The sequence below is a fragment of the Metopolophium dirhodum genome, chromosome 1 (genome assembly GCF_019925205.1).
Source record: "Metopolophium dirhodum isolate CAU chromosome 1, ASM1992520v1, whole genome shotgun sequence".
NCBI classification, from domain to species: Eukaryota; Metazoa; Arthropoda; class Insecta; order Hemiptera; family Aphididae; genus Metopolophium; species Metopolophium dirhodum.
The window spans coordinates 89155155-89173014 of record NC_083560.1 but is presented as its reverse complement, the minus strand read 5'-3'; the positions used below and the strand labels follow the sequence as shown (position 1 = coordinate 89173014).

At 25.7% G+C, this 17860-nt stretch overlaps 1 protein-coding gene across 1 annotated transcript; it reads left to right on the top strand.

The window, feature by feature from the left end:
• The first annotated feature begins 135 nt into the window (after window positions 1-135).
• Window positions 136-17230, top strand: LOC132934078 (girdin-like). The gene is made up of 12 exons (XM_061000360.1): window positions 136-598; window positions 3133-3305; window positions 4565-4685; window positions 6672-6764; window positions 6836-7044; window positions 7123-7261; window positions 9898-9949; window positions 10015-10137; window positions 11248-14141; window positions 14211-14350; window positions 15801-15946; window positions 16992-17230. Exons 1-12 carry the CDS (start codon window positions 521-523, stop codon window positions 17036-17038), a joined length of 4215 nt encoding a protein of 1404 aa, XP_060856343.1. The 5' UTR covers window positions 136-520; the 3' UTR covers window positions 17039-17230.
• The last annotated feature ends 630 nt before the right edge of the window (window positions 17231-17860 follow it).

Here is a 17860-nt window from a genome sequence, read left to right as displayed (position 1 = left end):
TCGTTGTAGAGAGCCGCGGCTGATTACCATGTATTATCATTATATTATTATCAATAAGAGTTTTAAAAAAATGATCTCGTGGTGTTTTTGAGGCTTATCATTTTCACAATCAGTAATCAAATGTTTGGAGAATTTAGACCTACACATTAATTGTTATTCGTACTTATGTCGTGTTATGACGTGCCTCTAAACATTGATTAATATTAAAATTTATAATTTATAACACCTTTTACCTAGGTACCCATTGTCGTAATTCTGAAAACATTGTGTTTTTCATTTTTAGTTGTATAATATTCACATAATTTGTAACCATTAATATTTAAAATCGGCAATACTTTTAGGCCAGGACAGTGAATTTTTACATTTTTATTTTAATGCAGTATTTTTCATTATGATTTACTTAACAAATTATAGCTATTTCCAATTCTTATTCTATAATACATTTAGCTGTCATAGAGTAAATTTTATTTTGGAATAAATTACAAGAGAGAAAACCAACACATCAAGAAGCCTTGCCAATATGGAACAGAAAAGCTCAGATAATAGTGACGATAATGATGGGGAGTTAACAACAAACCAGATAAAACTTAAGGCTCAAGTTAGTTTTATTTAATTAATTTTTCATGTAGATTATGATCACGATACCATGTATTTGGATATACTATAATGAATACTACTTATTCTAACCCGTGGTTAATAAAGTCAACAATTTAGTACAATCGCTTTCTTAAAACCCAAACTTGTTCGTTAAATATCAAAGTTTATTAAAATAAAATCCACTTTTTAATGAAATCCAAATACTTGTATATAAGTGTAATTACATTAAACAAAATTTACTCTTGGAATTTTTAGTAATTTTCTTCTGAATTAGCTTTAATTTATACTAATTTAATTTGACGTCTACAATATCTAATCACTAAAATCTAGTTTTTGTATTGGGTATAATATTAACCAATATTTTCCAATAATTTATATTAAAGGTTGGAATAACCTAAATAATCATACTAAATAATATGCAAATAATTCCATAAATTTGAATATCAATTTTGTCCCTTCAGGAATTTATAATATTACCAAAATTCACTCAAAGTTAAGATTATGTAGACACTGTTACTCATTGTTAGTGCTATAGGGTGAATATATATTACTAATTGTATATTGTTTTATAGAATATTTTTAAAGTTTAATAATTTATTGTAATTTGTAAGTTTAATGGTGTTCTTTTTTAAAAATTTCCCAGAAATAATATATATTTAATAAAATAAAGAATATTTTGAGATTGGTACAGTTTATTGTATTCCTAATTTTATTGTATTAATAATAATTAAAAATGAATGATGACGTATAAATTGAATTATAGGTAATACAAAAAATGCTTTATAAGAATCTCAATTATTTAACTATTCTATTATACATTTCTATTAAATAATAATAAACTTAAGGGCGTTGAAGCCGGTTCATTTTTAAAACAAAAACATTTCTAACAGGAAAAGCTCACGGCCTGTAGAATAGTCAGATTAATTAGTTAATTATTTTTTTATTTTATAGAAGAGAACATTTACAGGTCAAATTAAAGCCCGATTTTTAAAATTATAATTATAGAAGCTAAAATATTCATTTGAATAATCCACAATATTTGTTCTTTTTCTAACAAATTTTCTACCACAAAAGTAAAATTAAAATTCAGCTGATATGATCTGACCTGAAAAATGTACTCATCTTTTAAATAAAAAAAAAATTATAATATGGTATAATACACCGTATCAAACACCCCCCCCCCCCCACCCCTCCTAAATAGGTTTGACGTATCTTAGAAAACAATCAAATGGGTTGTTTATATTATTTTTTGGACACTTTACTTGTAAAATGTATTTTTAGTAACCTATTACTGTTATAATATCATAAGCAAAGCTTGGATTCTATAGCATTTGCTAATTATTATAAATTATTGATAAAAATAGCAGAATATGCTAAACATAATTTGTTTTATATCTATAGGTTAAAAACTATAGTATTTTATGTTACATATTTTTGTATATTTCAAGTAATTTCGATTTTTAGTGCTAAATTTCCAGTTTGGTGTTAATTTTGATAATTTACGTGTAAAATAAGATTAATTTGTTGTTATTTTATAAATTGTCGTTTAATAAGGGAAATTACATAGAAAAATAAGTGAACATATTACAAATTTGTTTTTTAGATTATGTTTAATTGCTTTGAAGATCAATTTAATTCAAGATTATTCATTTATTTATTTATTATGTGTAACAATTTAAATTTAAAATTGATTATACTTTATAAATTAAAAGTTATAAACAATTATTAATAGTAGAAATATAAAGTTTTTGTTGCTATTTTCTATAAATTTAAGGCATAGTATCTGTCGATGTACTTATGGTGCATGCTTCTAGATTTATTAGGTTATATTTTGTTCTATCTTGTAAATTCTGAGTCGCAACCCTTAATTATTAATTACTTCAAAAATGAGTTTATTTTGTTTATATATCATGATTTTATTGATTATCTTTTGTGGTTTTGAGTTAGATTTTGTCATTTACAAATTGAACTTCACATAAGATGTAATGCTAAATTAAACATTAAGTTTAATATAGGTACATAAAAAGTTTATTTATATTATAAATTTATAACATGTTGTAAAAGTACATAAAACCATTACGTTAATGAATAAAAAATACGAGTAAAATAAGTATTTGTACAAAGATATTATTATCAACAAATATATTTATATGCGTATTATGCTCTATGGACAATGGCCATATTGTTTGTAGCTACGTACGGTGATATAGCAAAGATTTTGGAATGGGGGGGAAGCCAAAAAAAAACCAGCAACCATTTTATTATCTGATAAGCACAAATAAAAATAAGAATACAAATTGTTACATAAATATTGTCAATGTCAAACTAACTAAAAAGAGCACCTTTATGGCAATTTTTCAACAGTTTTATACTGATTATTTGTAAAAATAAGTACGTCTAGAACTTAATAGTACGTCTAGGGCAGTGAAGGGTTAAAATCATGTTTATAACCAACATTTTATAATTTTGCATTTTTATTTATGGTTATGATTTATTCTAGGTACTTAAATTAATAGATTATTGTTTTAATTTTAGGAAATTGCTAAACGAATTGAAAAATACCATGGGAGATACACATCTTCTAGTCGGTGTAACACACCTCTGCCACTCACTTCAGCAGAAAGTATAGAGTCTATACAAAGTAATAGTGTTATTTCTGATACAAGTGAAAAAATTTTATTGTTCCGGCAATTTTTACAGAATGACAGGTATGATTGATAATTATTTAATATTGTATTTATTTTAATTTAATTTATTTGAGGTGAAAAAAAAATCTATTAAATCTAATAAAGTATAGGTAGGATTATTATAAGTAATCTTGTAATCTCAAATAAATATTTCATGCAATTATGTATGGTTGCAGTACAAGATGTATGGAGATTTGGGGGACACTATTTTACCTGATAATATATTATTAGAAAGAACATTTAAATTAGCTGGTACTCGACTATCATGCAATGAAAATAATTGTAGAGTAAAAAGGACTGAAGAAATATCATGTGGTTGATCCTCAATTTTTAATGTATGGACAGCAAAGTAAAAAAATTTACGCTGTATGTGCTCCAAGAAATAACTATGACTAATTCATCCGCATCTCACAAAAAACATAGATCTGCATTTTAGGATATTAATTGACAAACCCTTGGTTGAAGTTCATTATACAGTTGCATTAATGTGATTATTCAGACGAATACAATCATCTATAGAGATAACTTTTATATACAGCTTCAGGTCATTCACAAACAATAGAAATTTGCTTTCATTTATAACATATTTTATGCCGTTTATAAATAATAAGAAGAGCCTGAGAGAGAGATTTCCCCATTGTGGGACACCAGAAGAGACGTCAGTGACCCAAGACCTTATTTCATAAACTTTTAAATTTTAGATAAGTAAGAGTTAAACCATGTTAATAATGGTATACAAAGCCAGTGTGTAAGACGTTTAGCAATACTTTATTATTATCCCTATACTTTACCCTATCAAAGACTTTCGAGAAATCTAAATAAATTACATCAACCTGAGAATGAATAGCAAGTGTGTCAAATATAAATTTAGTGAACACCATATTGCATGTCAGTGTTTACTGTACGGGGCGGAATCCTATTATTTTGAAATTTTTTGGTATTTGATATATTGTTGATGGTAATTTTTCCCAATAAATTATTCAAAATATTAAGACAAAAAATAATTTAGGCTAATTTAATCTATTTATACAAAGAACTTATTCATACTATTCTAAATTATGTTGGTGTTGACTTATAAGTTAATAACAACAATTAATGATATAATAGTGTAATACTATAATAACTACTTACTATATAACATATGTGATGGTTTTGGAAAAAATTAGTTCAACATACAACATACATTGTACACTCAATATATTTTATACATTAAAGCAACTTCCTTGGTTTTCATTTTTAAATGTATTATACTATAATAAATTTATTAACTTGTATTACAGAAAGTTAGTCGAGAATAGTAAAATTGATGAGCAAAAATATAGTAATGATGATCAAGCCAATGATGGTAATTTATCAGATGTGCAACAACATGAAAGAGTAAAACCTAATGCGACATATTATGTAAGTTGTCTTACGTGTTAAATATTTTATTAGTCTAACATTAGTTTTATATTTAATCAATTAGAATTTGAAGTTTTATCTTATAATATTTAGGTTAGGTGTTCTAGTAAAAACCCAAATAGTCATTTGAACCAGTAATGATTTTAACTTTTCCGGTATTTTACTATTTTCATTTACTTTTTATGTATACCTTGCCCCCGAATTAACTCGAACACCTAACACTCCTAAACATCCTTAAAAAATCAAATACCCGAAACCCATATAACCCAAATGATTCTGTTTTCAAAATACCCGTATTAACCAAAACCCTAATAAATCATTCAAGTTAACCCGAAACCCGAATAATTTTGTTTTTTACAAACTCTTCATGTGATATATAATTTTGTATGTATTTCCTGTGGTGAGTTCAATTTTGTAGTTAGTTGTTAAATTATAATAATAAATTAGCAAGAACAATCTTACAATCAAATTCAGGGCTTGAAACCGATTACCGGTATTTACCAAAAATCGGTAATTTCCCAGAATTTTGGGAACCTATAATCGGTAATCGTTATTATAAACCTATTTGTACTCTCAGTTATCGGTCACCGGTTACCGTGACAATTTTTCAGCATTTTTTAAATCATACTATTATATCTTCGTTTTTTTCTATAGTCTCAATTCTTGTAATAATAATTCAAATAATTGGTATTCTACATTTCTATTTCTTACCTACCTATAACATAAAATATCGTTGGTTGGTAATGAGTAATGACGGTACTCGATAGTCGATAGGGGTCTCCCTCATCGTATATTATACTGGGAATTCTAAAAATAGCTTGATTCCTATAAAAACACGAATATTGTATTAAGTATACGGGTACAAAGGTGTAGAATATTTTTTTAGAAAACCGGTATTACCAGTAACCGACATTTTTTGGAAGCGGTTATCTCTTAACGGTAGCCTGTAATTTTTAATCTAGTACCGGTAATTGGTTACCGCTAACAACAGGACCGGTATAAAACCGATAATCGGTATCCAAAAAATTTTCGGTTTAATTGAATAACGGTTTCAAGCCCTGCAATCAATTACAGGTAAATTCAAGAATTATTTTCTTGAAAATAAAATCCAATAACTGTAATATTATACCTAATATATAATATAATTTTTTACTTTATTAGTATAAAAAAATTAATCCAAATATAGCCAATAACTATTTTCATTATACATAACTAAAGACCGGATTTATATGTTTTTACATATCGTTACTGGGTCTATGCAGTCTTATGAGAGTAAAAAATGTGGACAATTTGTTCGATTCCGAATGCGTAGAAAAAAGTTTGTTTTGCATATTTGAGAATATTTCATGGGTTAGAGACTATTTAACCCATTTAGCATATTTTGAAATATTTCGTCAATTGTGAGAAAAAATTTGTATTTATTTTTAATTTTAATACTACGGTACCCAGAAAAAAAATTTTGAACATTTACAATTTTTTTTTTTTTAATTTCCAACTCTTACTAAAGTACAATTAATAGTATTCCATTAGAATACGCAACTTTTAATACCTAATTAATACCTCACTATTAAAATATTATTGAAAAAAAAATTTTTTAAATGCATATTTAGGCAAATAATGATGTTTATTAATTATTTTTGAATATTTTTTAAATTTTTAAGAGAATTTAATGAGAATATTTTAAGATTTTTTGGAGAATATTAGCATCATATTTTAGGTATTTTAAGAGAATATAAATCCGGTCTTTATCCATAACATAATAAGTCATTGCATAAATCATTTTTTTTTTCAATTCAGTTTTCAGTTATGAAATCAGTGATTTTAAATTATAATGGATTTGAAAAACAACCATTTATTGGTTTCAAGTCACACAATAGATTTATAACTTAAACCTAATAAATAACCACTTGAATATAATTTATTTTAATATGTTTCTTTCTTCTGTAATCGTATTAAACTTTAATAGAGACCATTCTTATGTTATAGGAAGATATTATATCAGCACAATTTCATGAAAAAAATATACAATCTTTAAAAAGTCAAATTGTTGAATTAAATGAAAAACTTGAAAATTATCGTGTAAGTGTTCTTTTATAATATATAATTTTAGTTAATTTCCTACTCATTTATATTTCTGTTTATCAAAATAGAATAATATTACTGAAAAAGATATGTTATTACAATTAAAAATTGAGAAAATTGAGTCATTAAACAAAGCTATAGTGCAAAACAAAAAATCACATTTAGAAACAGTGGAAGCGTTAAACAAAAGAAATATTGAAGTCATAAATGAAGAGCGTTTAAGATGTACTCAAAAGATTAATCATATTGCAGAAGAATCAGAAGAATTAAAAAACAAGTTTGTACAAAAAATGAATTAACTTTACAATTAATAAGTTCATTATTCACAAACCAATATTATTTACTTTTTATTTAGCTTAGAGGATGTCCAAAGACTCTGTGATAAATTAAAAAAAAAATATATTAAAATTGGTAAAGAAAACACTGAACTAAGAAAAAAAGAAATTAATTTGACAACAGAAATGGAAGAATTAAGTATAAGCTATGAGAACGAAGTGAGTAAATAATTATTGTTTGGTGAATAACTAATGGGTATTAATTTAATCAAGTAGTCTAGCACTTCAATTTAAGTTAGTTGGATCACAATAATGTTATTGAATGTGCTGGAAACATACTTGCTTTTATATTTATACTAATTTTATTTTTATTTATTTTTTTTGATTGGTATTTATTTAAGTGTAAACAAATATTTTCACTATTTTTACATTCTTATTTGTAAAAACTTATTTTACTTTATCTAATTTAAATGTTATGGTACAGTTATGAAAAATATCGAAGTATTTTGGATAAAATTTCAGCCTAAGTCTGATTAAACAGTGTAAATATTATGTAAGCTAAGAGGTAAATATTATTATTCAAATTTCAATTTTTCATTTCGATTAGATAAATTAAATAAAAGGTTAATAATCCTTAAGTTAAATTAAAATTTTACATGACAGATATTAATGAAATATAATATACATTTTAAATAAAAAAAAATTTTCGACCCTCCCCCCCCCCCCCCGCTATGATCCGCGCCCGCAAAGAACAGGGAATATTCCCCAACCTTTAGAAAAAATTTTTTAAAAAAAAAAAATTATTATATTATTATTTAATTTTAGTACCTGTTTATTTTTATTTTTCAATATACAGTGTGATCACGATTTTAGGTACCACTGAATATCTCAGATGGGTAACTTTGTATTGAAATGGGGTTTTCAGGAGGTGATAGGGAGCACTTAAATACATATTTTCAGACCAGTTTCAAATTTTTAGCTCACTCAGTACGCGCATGCGCAATACAACTTACTTTTTTTTAATGGCAACCCCAGTTTTTTTCTACAGATTCGGATAGAGTATTTTTTTTTAAACATTTATTGTACAAAAAGTTTTTTTCTATTTTCAAAACTGCCCAAGTTAGAGTAAGTCGAAATTGGATTTATGCATAATTCGTGTTTAATGATATTTTAATTTATAACCACTGGAAATAATAAAATAAGTGCCAATTAAATGTTTAATTTACTTATCTGTTTATCTGTTTTCAAATAATTTTTTTTTTTTTTGTCATGAGACGTTATACATTAAAGTTTTGTAGAAGGTCACGGCACCAGTTCCTTTTTAGTCTGCGGTTGGGATTTCCTGGGAGAGTAAGGATGGAAAGATCTTTTATGAGAGGGTTAGGATGCGTTTGGAGTCGTTTATGAAATCGTTTGTAGGAAGTGCGTGCTTCTTCATCTGTTGTTTTCATATGAAAATCATTATGAAGAGTGTGGTTTGAAATATAGGGCTCCGCATTGGATAATCGTCAGAGTGATATGTTTTGGAAAGTTTGGATTCTACTAATGTTAGATTTATTTGCTGCGCCCCATAATTGAAATCCATATGTCCAAATTGGTTTGAGTAGCGCTTTGTAGATTGTTAGTTTGGTGTTTAGAGTGGAGTTCTTATTTCTAGTTAGCAAAGGTCTTAGCAAGCGCATGCGATTGTTTAAGGTTATTCGTTTGGTTTGGAGGTGAGTTTTTCAAATAATAATTTAATAATACTGTATTGGTCACTAGATTGAATATCTCGAGTATGTGATAATTTTTGTTTAGTAAACTGCTATAATTGGATTACAATTTTAACTATTTTTATAGTTTAATTTAATTTTATTTTAAAATAGCTCTAATATAAGATACGATAAGTAGGTAATGTAATTATTAAAGTATTTAAATAAAGGTATTCATTAGTTTGATGAAAAATAAAATTTTACTTTTACTCTGTAACTAGACTCGTACAAAGTGTGTGCGATATCCGTTATGTCTGGTTATTAAGTGCTTCTGTAAACTTCGAACAATTCATTTGATAAATGTATTTTATACATTTTATTTTTATTATAATATTACTATTACTATTATCATTATAAGTTATAACTATTTTGCTGTACATTTAATTAATATAGTTGACAAAATATCATACACTAAAAATAATGTTTAGTTATTTCACACTTACATTTCCAATGGTTTTAAATGAAAATATCATTAAACACGAATTATGCATAAATCCAATTTTTGACTTACTCTAACTTGGGCAGTTTTGAAAATATAAAAAAACTTTTTGTACAATAAACGTTAAAAAAAAATACTCTACCCGAATCTGCAGAAAAAAACTGGGGTTGCCATTAAAAAAAAAGTAAATTGTATTGCGCATGCGCGTACCGAGTGAGCTAAAAATTTGAAACTGGTATGAAAATATGTATTTAAGTGCTCCCTATCACCTCCCGAAAACCCTATTTCAATACAAGGTCACCAATCTGAGATATTCAGTGGTACCTAATATCGTGATCACACTGTATATATAAATGATAGTTGGATTGTTTATTTTATGATCATTGTACAGATTTTAATTAAAAAACTTATAGTTACTTAATAATTTTTTTTTAAAGAACAAATATCTAAACTGACATAATATCAATTAAGAGCTGTCATTTGGATTATTTACAACCATAAGTTTAATTTAAAACTGAAACTTTCCCAAAACTATATTCCTGGGAATTTGTCCATCACTAATTATGAATATAGTCAAATAATCAATTAATATTAATTAAAAACAATTTAAAAGATGATTATCCAATATAAGTATTTATTAGTCTAATATAAAACACTTTTTTTAGAAAAAATCGATTCTACAACGCAATCAAGAAAATTCAAAACATCTTATTGGTGGTAAGTTGTATTTTGATATGTTATAATATGTAATTTATCATATTGTTTTTATACATATGTATTAGATATGGAAAAAGAATTGCTGAGTTTACAACAAGAAAATGATTTATTATCAAACCATGTAGCTATGTTGGAAAGCAAGTCAGTGAATTTTCAAGAAAATGATAATTTATTAATGGAACTTGACAGTAAATATTATATACAATTTTTAAGTTTAAAACTAAATTATTAGCTAAAAAATAGTTTAACTAACTTCTAATACATTTGATATTTAACAGTGAAAGTTTGATGATTTTGAAACTGCATTTTAAGAACTCAATTGTTTCTTAGTTAAACATTTATATCAGTTAGAATTGGATATTATTATATAATTTGGTGCTTTGCCCCAATAATTTCCTTACCTATAATTTTAGTACTAGTATTTTGGTGCTTATGTCCTATTAATTTTCTTCTTATTGTGTGAATATTCACGCGCAAAATTAATAATTATTATAAAAAATAAATAGTCTATCATAGTTCATTTTCATTGATAATAATATTATAATTTATAATCAGTAATCATAAATAAATGATGTTATTTTAATAGAAACATAGACGAATATTTTCTTTTGAATAAAATGTTAATACAATATTGCATTTTTAAAATTACGACGTATTATTTTTACTATTTTTTTCATATTATTATTATTTATTGTCAACCGAATAGATAACAGAAAATAGTTTTTTTTATATAAAATCTATTATTAACTATAATATTGATGTTGTTGCTTAGGCCCCATAAAGTAAAATCCTATAGTGCTTATGCTATACATTATACATTATACATTTAAATCTAATGTCACTTATTTCATATTGATACACCTTTTAATTAATTTACACTTTTTGACGATTATGTCTAAAACTAAATTTTTGTTTTACATCGTATCGATAAATGATTAAGAGCGATCGATGCAAAATGACGTCACTTATGCCTTAATTACAAAAAGCCGATTTCATAAAAAGTGTCGCTTATGCCCTTTACAGTCTGCTAAAACTGTTTATATACAAAAATATCAGACTTACAATATTATTAGTGTATAAAAACAAGCTCCTTCCTGTGATATTTGAACCTATACTATACTTATTTCTATTATTTACTACTATTTTATTTCTATATTCCCCAGTAGCTATATAGCAGTATGTAATATTATATTCATTGAAATTAAGTATTATTTAGTTAATTAAATTAAATGTATGTGATTTCAAATAACTTGGAAAAGTAAAAAAATTATTAAACTACTTAATTTTTTTTTTTGCAGAAAAAGAATCAGAGATTCGAAGTTTAAATCTTGAAAACGAAAAATTAAACAAACAACTTCAAAATCAAGTAGTAGATGCTCAGCAGATAGAAAATCGTTGGATTCAGTTAAAAGATGCATACCTCAATGATAAAGAACGTATGACTCTTTTGGAAAAAGTAATTGATGAATTAAAAATGAATAACAATGAGTTGAATGATGCTAATATTAAATTAACTGAGCAATATGAAAACTCTATTGAAAATGTAAAGTTATTAAAGGCTGACAATGGCTCACATCAAGAACGCATTTCTGACTTAATGGCAGTTATAGAAAACATGCGTGAAACATTTGAAAAAGCTATGAAAGAATCTTCAAATGAGTACGAACAAAATAAAAAACATTTTATTCGACAACATGAAGATGATCAAGTTTTAATTACAACTTGTAATAATGAACTTAAAGATAGCATTACGTCGGTAAATGAATTAACTTATCAATTAAACATTGTTTTAAAAGAAAATAACTCATTTAAATGTGAACGTTTAGAGTTTGATGATTGTCTTCGTAAAAAAGATACAGAATTATTTCAACTGAATAATACTATTACAGAATTTCATACATTATCTACACAATTAACTAATGAATTGGAATTGGTTAAAAAAGAGAATAGTATGCTTTCAGACAAATTAAATGGAACCAATTTTGCAATGGAAGATAATAAATTATTATCGGATCGATACCAAAAACAAAAACAACTACTGAAAGTAAAAATCAAAGCTTTAAAAGAATCTGAAAGTAATTGTTCGCTTTTACAGCAGCAAGTTGCCTCTTTAAATAAAGAAATAAATGTTTTAAATCAGAGATTAGCATATATTATTCAAAGTAAAAAACAAATAAGTACTGTCGTACGAAACTGTGATGCGGAACTTCAAAAGTGTTATGATTTATTAAATACAATTGTAATCAAATCGAATTTACAAAATCAAAACATACATACACTTCGTTGTGTTTTGATGGGTCTGGCATCATTATTTTCTTTTGACAATTTTGGTGTTGAGGTCAATGTTGATTTAATTGAAGTCGTTGATTCAATTTGCAATAACACCATTCTAGATGATAATGAATTGCAAATTTGTATTAAAAAAATGGTCTTTGGTTCTATTAATATTTTAGAATACATTGTACATTTAAATGATTTTCAAAAGCGTTTCAAGGCACAATCAATTGACCGCACTGAAGTTGAAAAATTTGTATCTGAAGCTGTAGAAAAGGTTAAACTATCCACACAAAATGAATATCAAAAACAAAATAATGAATTACTCCAATTAATAGAAAACTTACAAAATGATAATTATACATTAAAATTAAATATGTCTTCTGGTACTCTAGAAAATAAAGAAGTATTAACAGATTTAAATGGTCTTGCAGTGAACAGTCTAGTATCTTTAGAAAATGTAGATATAAAAAGTATAAAGCATGAAAACGATACATTAAAACAATTTTTGAAAAATATCCGAGAAGATTTGGGTTTAGTTATTATTGATGAGATAGATGATGGAGAGTTACTGAACTCTTTAAGTATACTTGAGTTCCATGTACAGGAAATAACAAATGAAAATAAACTGTTAAAAAATCAAATTAAAGAACATCAGAGATTGATTTCTTTGAAACAATCTACAGAATTGCAAACTGATAAATATTCAAATTTAAACACACAAAATGCATCGGTTCAAACTATAGAAAACTTTGAAGAAAACGATGAAGGTAAGAAAAAAGTGTCTGAAGATGTATGTTTGAAGCAATTACATAGTTCAGAAATGTCCGCTTCAACAGAAAATGGTGATACAAAGATTTTACTAGTTCGTTACAAAAATTTAAAATCTCGATTCAAAGAAAGCCGCGCTAAAACCACTGACTTGGAAAAAAAAATTTCCAACTTGACTAATGATTTGGAATGTGCAAATTCTAAGTATAAGCAATTACATGACCAATATGCCAATGAAAATGAAACTCATGAAGCAGATATAATCCATTGTCAGTCAGAAATTGAAAATCTCATGAGTGAAAAACTTGAAGCCTATCGTCAATTGACGGCACTGAAGGAAAAACATGAAATATTACAAAATGATTATGATCAACTTAAAAGTAATTTGGATGACGAAAACCCTTTAAATGATACAGATACAACTTCTGTTAACATTAGTGAACAAAATACAGTTCTAAAAGGAAAATTGAATGAAACTCAACGTTTAATAGATTCAGCTTATTCAAGAGTGTTCTGCGAATGGCCACCAATTGAAAATGAATCTGACTGGGTAGTTGTTCAATCCAAAAAATTAGATAAAATAGTCGATGCTAGATCTTCTGACAGTATTGATGGTTTTAATTTAGAAGAATCGGAAGTTAAACAATTACAAACTTGTGTTCAAACTATTCATGAATTAGTTTCTTCTATTTTAATCAATACATCCAGTATTGAAATTTCTTCAAGTAATGCACTAGTTGATTTAATGTCAGACTTAAAATCGTGCTCAGAAACATTATTAGAATTAATATCTCTTAAAAATAATAAATCCACCAACAAACTTTGTACAGAAATATCTCAGGATCATGTTGTTCAAGATAGTAATTCATTTCTCCCTGAAAAATCATCAATTAATGAATCTTTAAATTCAAGTGAAGAAGCAACACAATCTTCCATATTAAGAAGTGGAGAAAACGAACAGCTACAGCGGTCCATTGCTGAACGTGATCGATTAATTGAATTTCTTTCTGTTAAAATATCAAAATTGGAAAATTTAAATCGAAACGTTGATGATATAAGATTAGTTCAAGACAAACTTGACAGAGCATTAACAGCTGTTCACGAGAGAGATGTTCGATGTGACGAATTAACTTTAGAATTAACTCGGGTAAATAATTTAAAAGTTAATTTGTACCAATTCTATGTTTTGATTTAATGTGTTTATATTATTTTATAGTTATTAGAAGAACGTGATATGCTGCAATTGAAACTATCAAACTCTATTAGACAAATTCAATTCATGTCTGACAATAAACCGCAATCGGGTACATCAAATTTACCAGAGGAAAAATTTGATTTGAAAACCATGGATGATAAGTAAAGTATTTTATAAAAAAAATTATTAAAGGTTCTCAATTATTTGAAAATTTGTGGACAGTCAATGGAGCTTTTAAAATATATCTCCATTTTTAATTAATTCATTTACTTTCTTCGCTAAAAATTCAATTCCTAACTTTTATACTAAAAAGCAAGGCTGAGCATTAACGAGTTAAAAAGTTTATTTTATTTTAACTTTTTTACTTAACTAGTTACTTTTGGCTTTTCATTAACCTAACTGTTAACTAACTAAATTTCTTTCTTAATTGACGTGAAATTAACTAGTTAATTTTTCATTTGAAGAAGTAAGTTAAGTTAATTTATTTTGTTTTTAATTTTATAATATTTCACTATTTCAGTCTATTTTGTTTTAATGTCAAAAAATATGTATCGTAAATTCTTTAAAGTTAAAAATGTATATCATTCGAATCTAACTTATATGGATATACTGTATGAAGTATTAACACTATATCCAATAATTTAGTTTTGGGTTGGAAAAAAATTAAGTACCCTAGCGTTGTATAAACAAATTAACTTTTTTTTAACTTAATAAAAAGTTAATTAAAAGTGTGTATTAACTTTTAACTTAACTGAATTAACCTATAATTAAATTAATTTTTAACTTTTAACTTTTTGTTATTGGTGCATATTAACTTAACTTAACTGAGTTTAAAAAAATCATTAACTTGCCCAGCCTTGCTAATAAGCAACAGTTTTGGAACTGTCAGTTTTATTTTTCTTGTATATAAAATAATAATCATGGTAATTTCATTCATAATCTATTGCTGGTAAATTTAAAGACATCTGTATCAATGATAAACTTGAATGATAATTAATAAATTATCTTTTGTATTTTAGACTTCTTTAATATAATTTATATATTTTATGTAAGGTATTAAACCATATATATATATATATATATATATACATATACATATGTATGTAAAAAGATATTACAAATATCACGTAAACTGTTATAACATAACATGCATCACAAAAATATTTAAAAGAACAAATTTTCAAAGTAAAATATTTAAGTTCATTTTTTGTAAGACCCAAACACTTATTGTGAATCAATAGGTTTACATTTAATTAGAGTATTAAGTTTGGCAAATAAAATGTTACATTTATTACAATTATTACTATTTTACATAGACATGTTTAGTGACATATAAGTAAGTTAAACTATAGAAATAATATATTGATAAATAATTGGTTGGCAGAACCCAATAAACACTATACCTCGACTGCACAACTGCAATATAGAGCTGGCAGACCATAACCACCCAGAATTATTTTTTCTTTTATAATGCGATTATTTAGTATTGAATTAAAATTTAACACAGACCTCAATGACAAGATACACTTGACACTTACTGTACAGCAGAGCTGTTACCTTCTTTCTCTCTTTTTATTAACCATATCACTTATTTACTAATTTTAATTTTAGACTAGAAGAATTGCATAGTTTAGAGTATAGAAGAGATGCTGAGTTGTTTAGTGACCAAGAACAGAGACATATGTCTCAAATGCAACTCCATAAAAATCGTCAAGATAATTCTATTACCCCAGGAGCTAATTCACAAAAAACTACAGGTAAAAAATCTGTAATAAAAAATATTAAAATAAAATTTTTTTGTGAAAATGTATATTTTATTATTTTTACATTACTTACCATTTTGTTGTATTGTCAACTACCTGTTAATATAGGTAGTCATAGTTATGATTATTTAGGCGTTTGCTTTTGTATTTAGATTCTGAGCGAAGCAATGAATGTATTGATCTTACAATTACGGGCAGTAAAAATGCTTTAACTTTTTTCTTCAGCAACTTTTCTTGTATGAAAGTGAATCTAGTTAGTACTTTGAGTTCAAATTTGGAAGAAAGTAGATATTTAAACAAAGAATAACAATCCTGGTTATTTTATTGTAATTTAAAAGTATTATTTGTGGGTATTTGAATTTTTTAAAGTATATTATTATATTGTGAACACACAATGACATTTTAAAGTTTTTGGTAAAAATTAAATAATCTACTGTAGTAGTAATAGTAAAATTAATTAATTTAGGTAACCACAATAATATCATAAAATAATATATTTAGTTATATTATGGGCTGATACACCATCTTCGCTCAGAATCGTTTTTTGTATACTATGATTTTATATCATTGAATTCAAATAAAACACATCCATTTCAGTGACTACTCTATAGACACCTAATGTACAGTAGAGTGTTACTAACTTTTTAATGTCTAAGTATAAAGCTACGTCACTTATTAAATCAATTCATACCATGTTTAATATACATTTTATTTTGCTTTTATAAGTACTTTATTTAGTATCTTAGGTTTTTTAATTGCGTTCTTGGTCGTCTAGGTTATCTTTTATTTTTTTTTAATATAATCAACATATTGTAATTGATATTTTTAAAAGATGTATTTTTTTACCAATGTATGCTAATCATTTATCTTAAGTGATTTTTAAAAAAATACAAATTCCTAACTTTTTATTACATTTGGCCTATTAACATGATGGGTTTATTTCTTCTCATTTTCTTCTTCTTCTTTTTTTTTGTTGATATCTAACATAGTTTTATGAATATTTTGTTTAATTTATATTATTTTTAATGTTATTTTTTAGAAGAAGCAAATACTGCACTATCCTGGTTTAAAGATATATTATGGTGAAGATATTAAACTTGTTAACTTTAACCTCTTAATATTTATTTAGTAATAAGTAAAATTAACTTGGTATTGTTATTTTGTTTTTAATTGGAAATAAAAATTAGTAATTCTTATTCTAAACTTAATTATTCATCATTTATCTGTTAAAAAATTGTATTATATAATATATTAAAATTAAAATCACCTACATAAATATATTATATATTTTTTTATTTGTAAAAAAATTATAATTTGTTTTAATTTATGCCTTTCTCTCCAGGCAATGGTCTACATCAAATTAAATTACAAAAAAGTGCTTATTTATTGTTACTATTAATTGAAAATTGGAAAAAAATGTGACCGAAGGTTTTGCAGCACAGAGTATCTAATATATCCTTCTTAAATTTTTAATGTATGTTTCATATTATACTGAACTATTGAACAACTATTAAATAAATAGATTTTAAATTGATCCATTAGTCTACCCGAAACTTTTGTAGAATTTACTTTTTAGAAACTATATAGACATATATATGTATATGACGTATACATGTATGTGCCATGTATACAAATATAGGTATCTGAAATAACCAAAAAAATTATTTAAATAAGGTTCTGGTGTGGCTCAGTGGTTGGTTTCAGTCACTAACGTGTTCTGAGGTCAAGCACCTGAGTCACTGGGTTCCTAGATGGTTGACCACCTGAGTTTTTAGTGATGAATCCTCACCCCATTTACACGTGTTCCTCAACCAACCGTAACCCCCCTAGAAAATGCTAATGGCCATAGTTACCCGTGTTTTTAAAAAAAAATTCTAACTCGACGTTTATAAAAAAAATACTGCGACT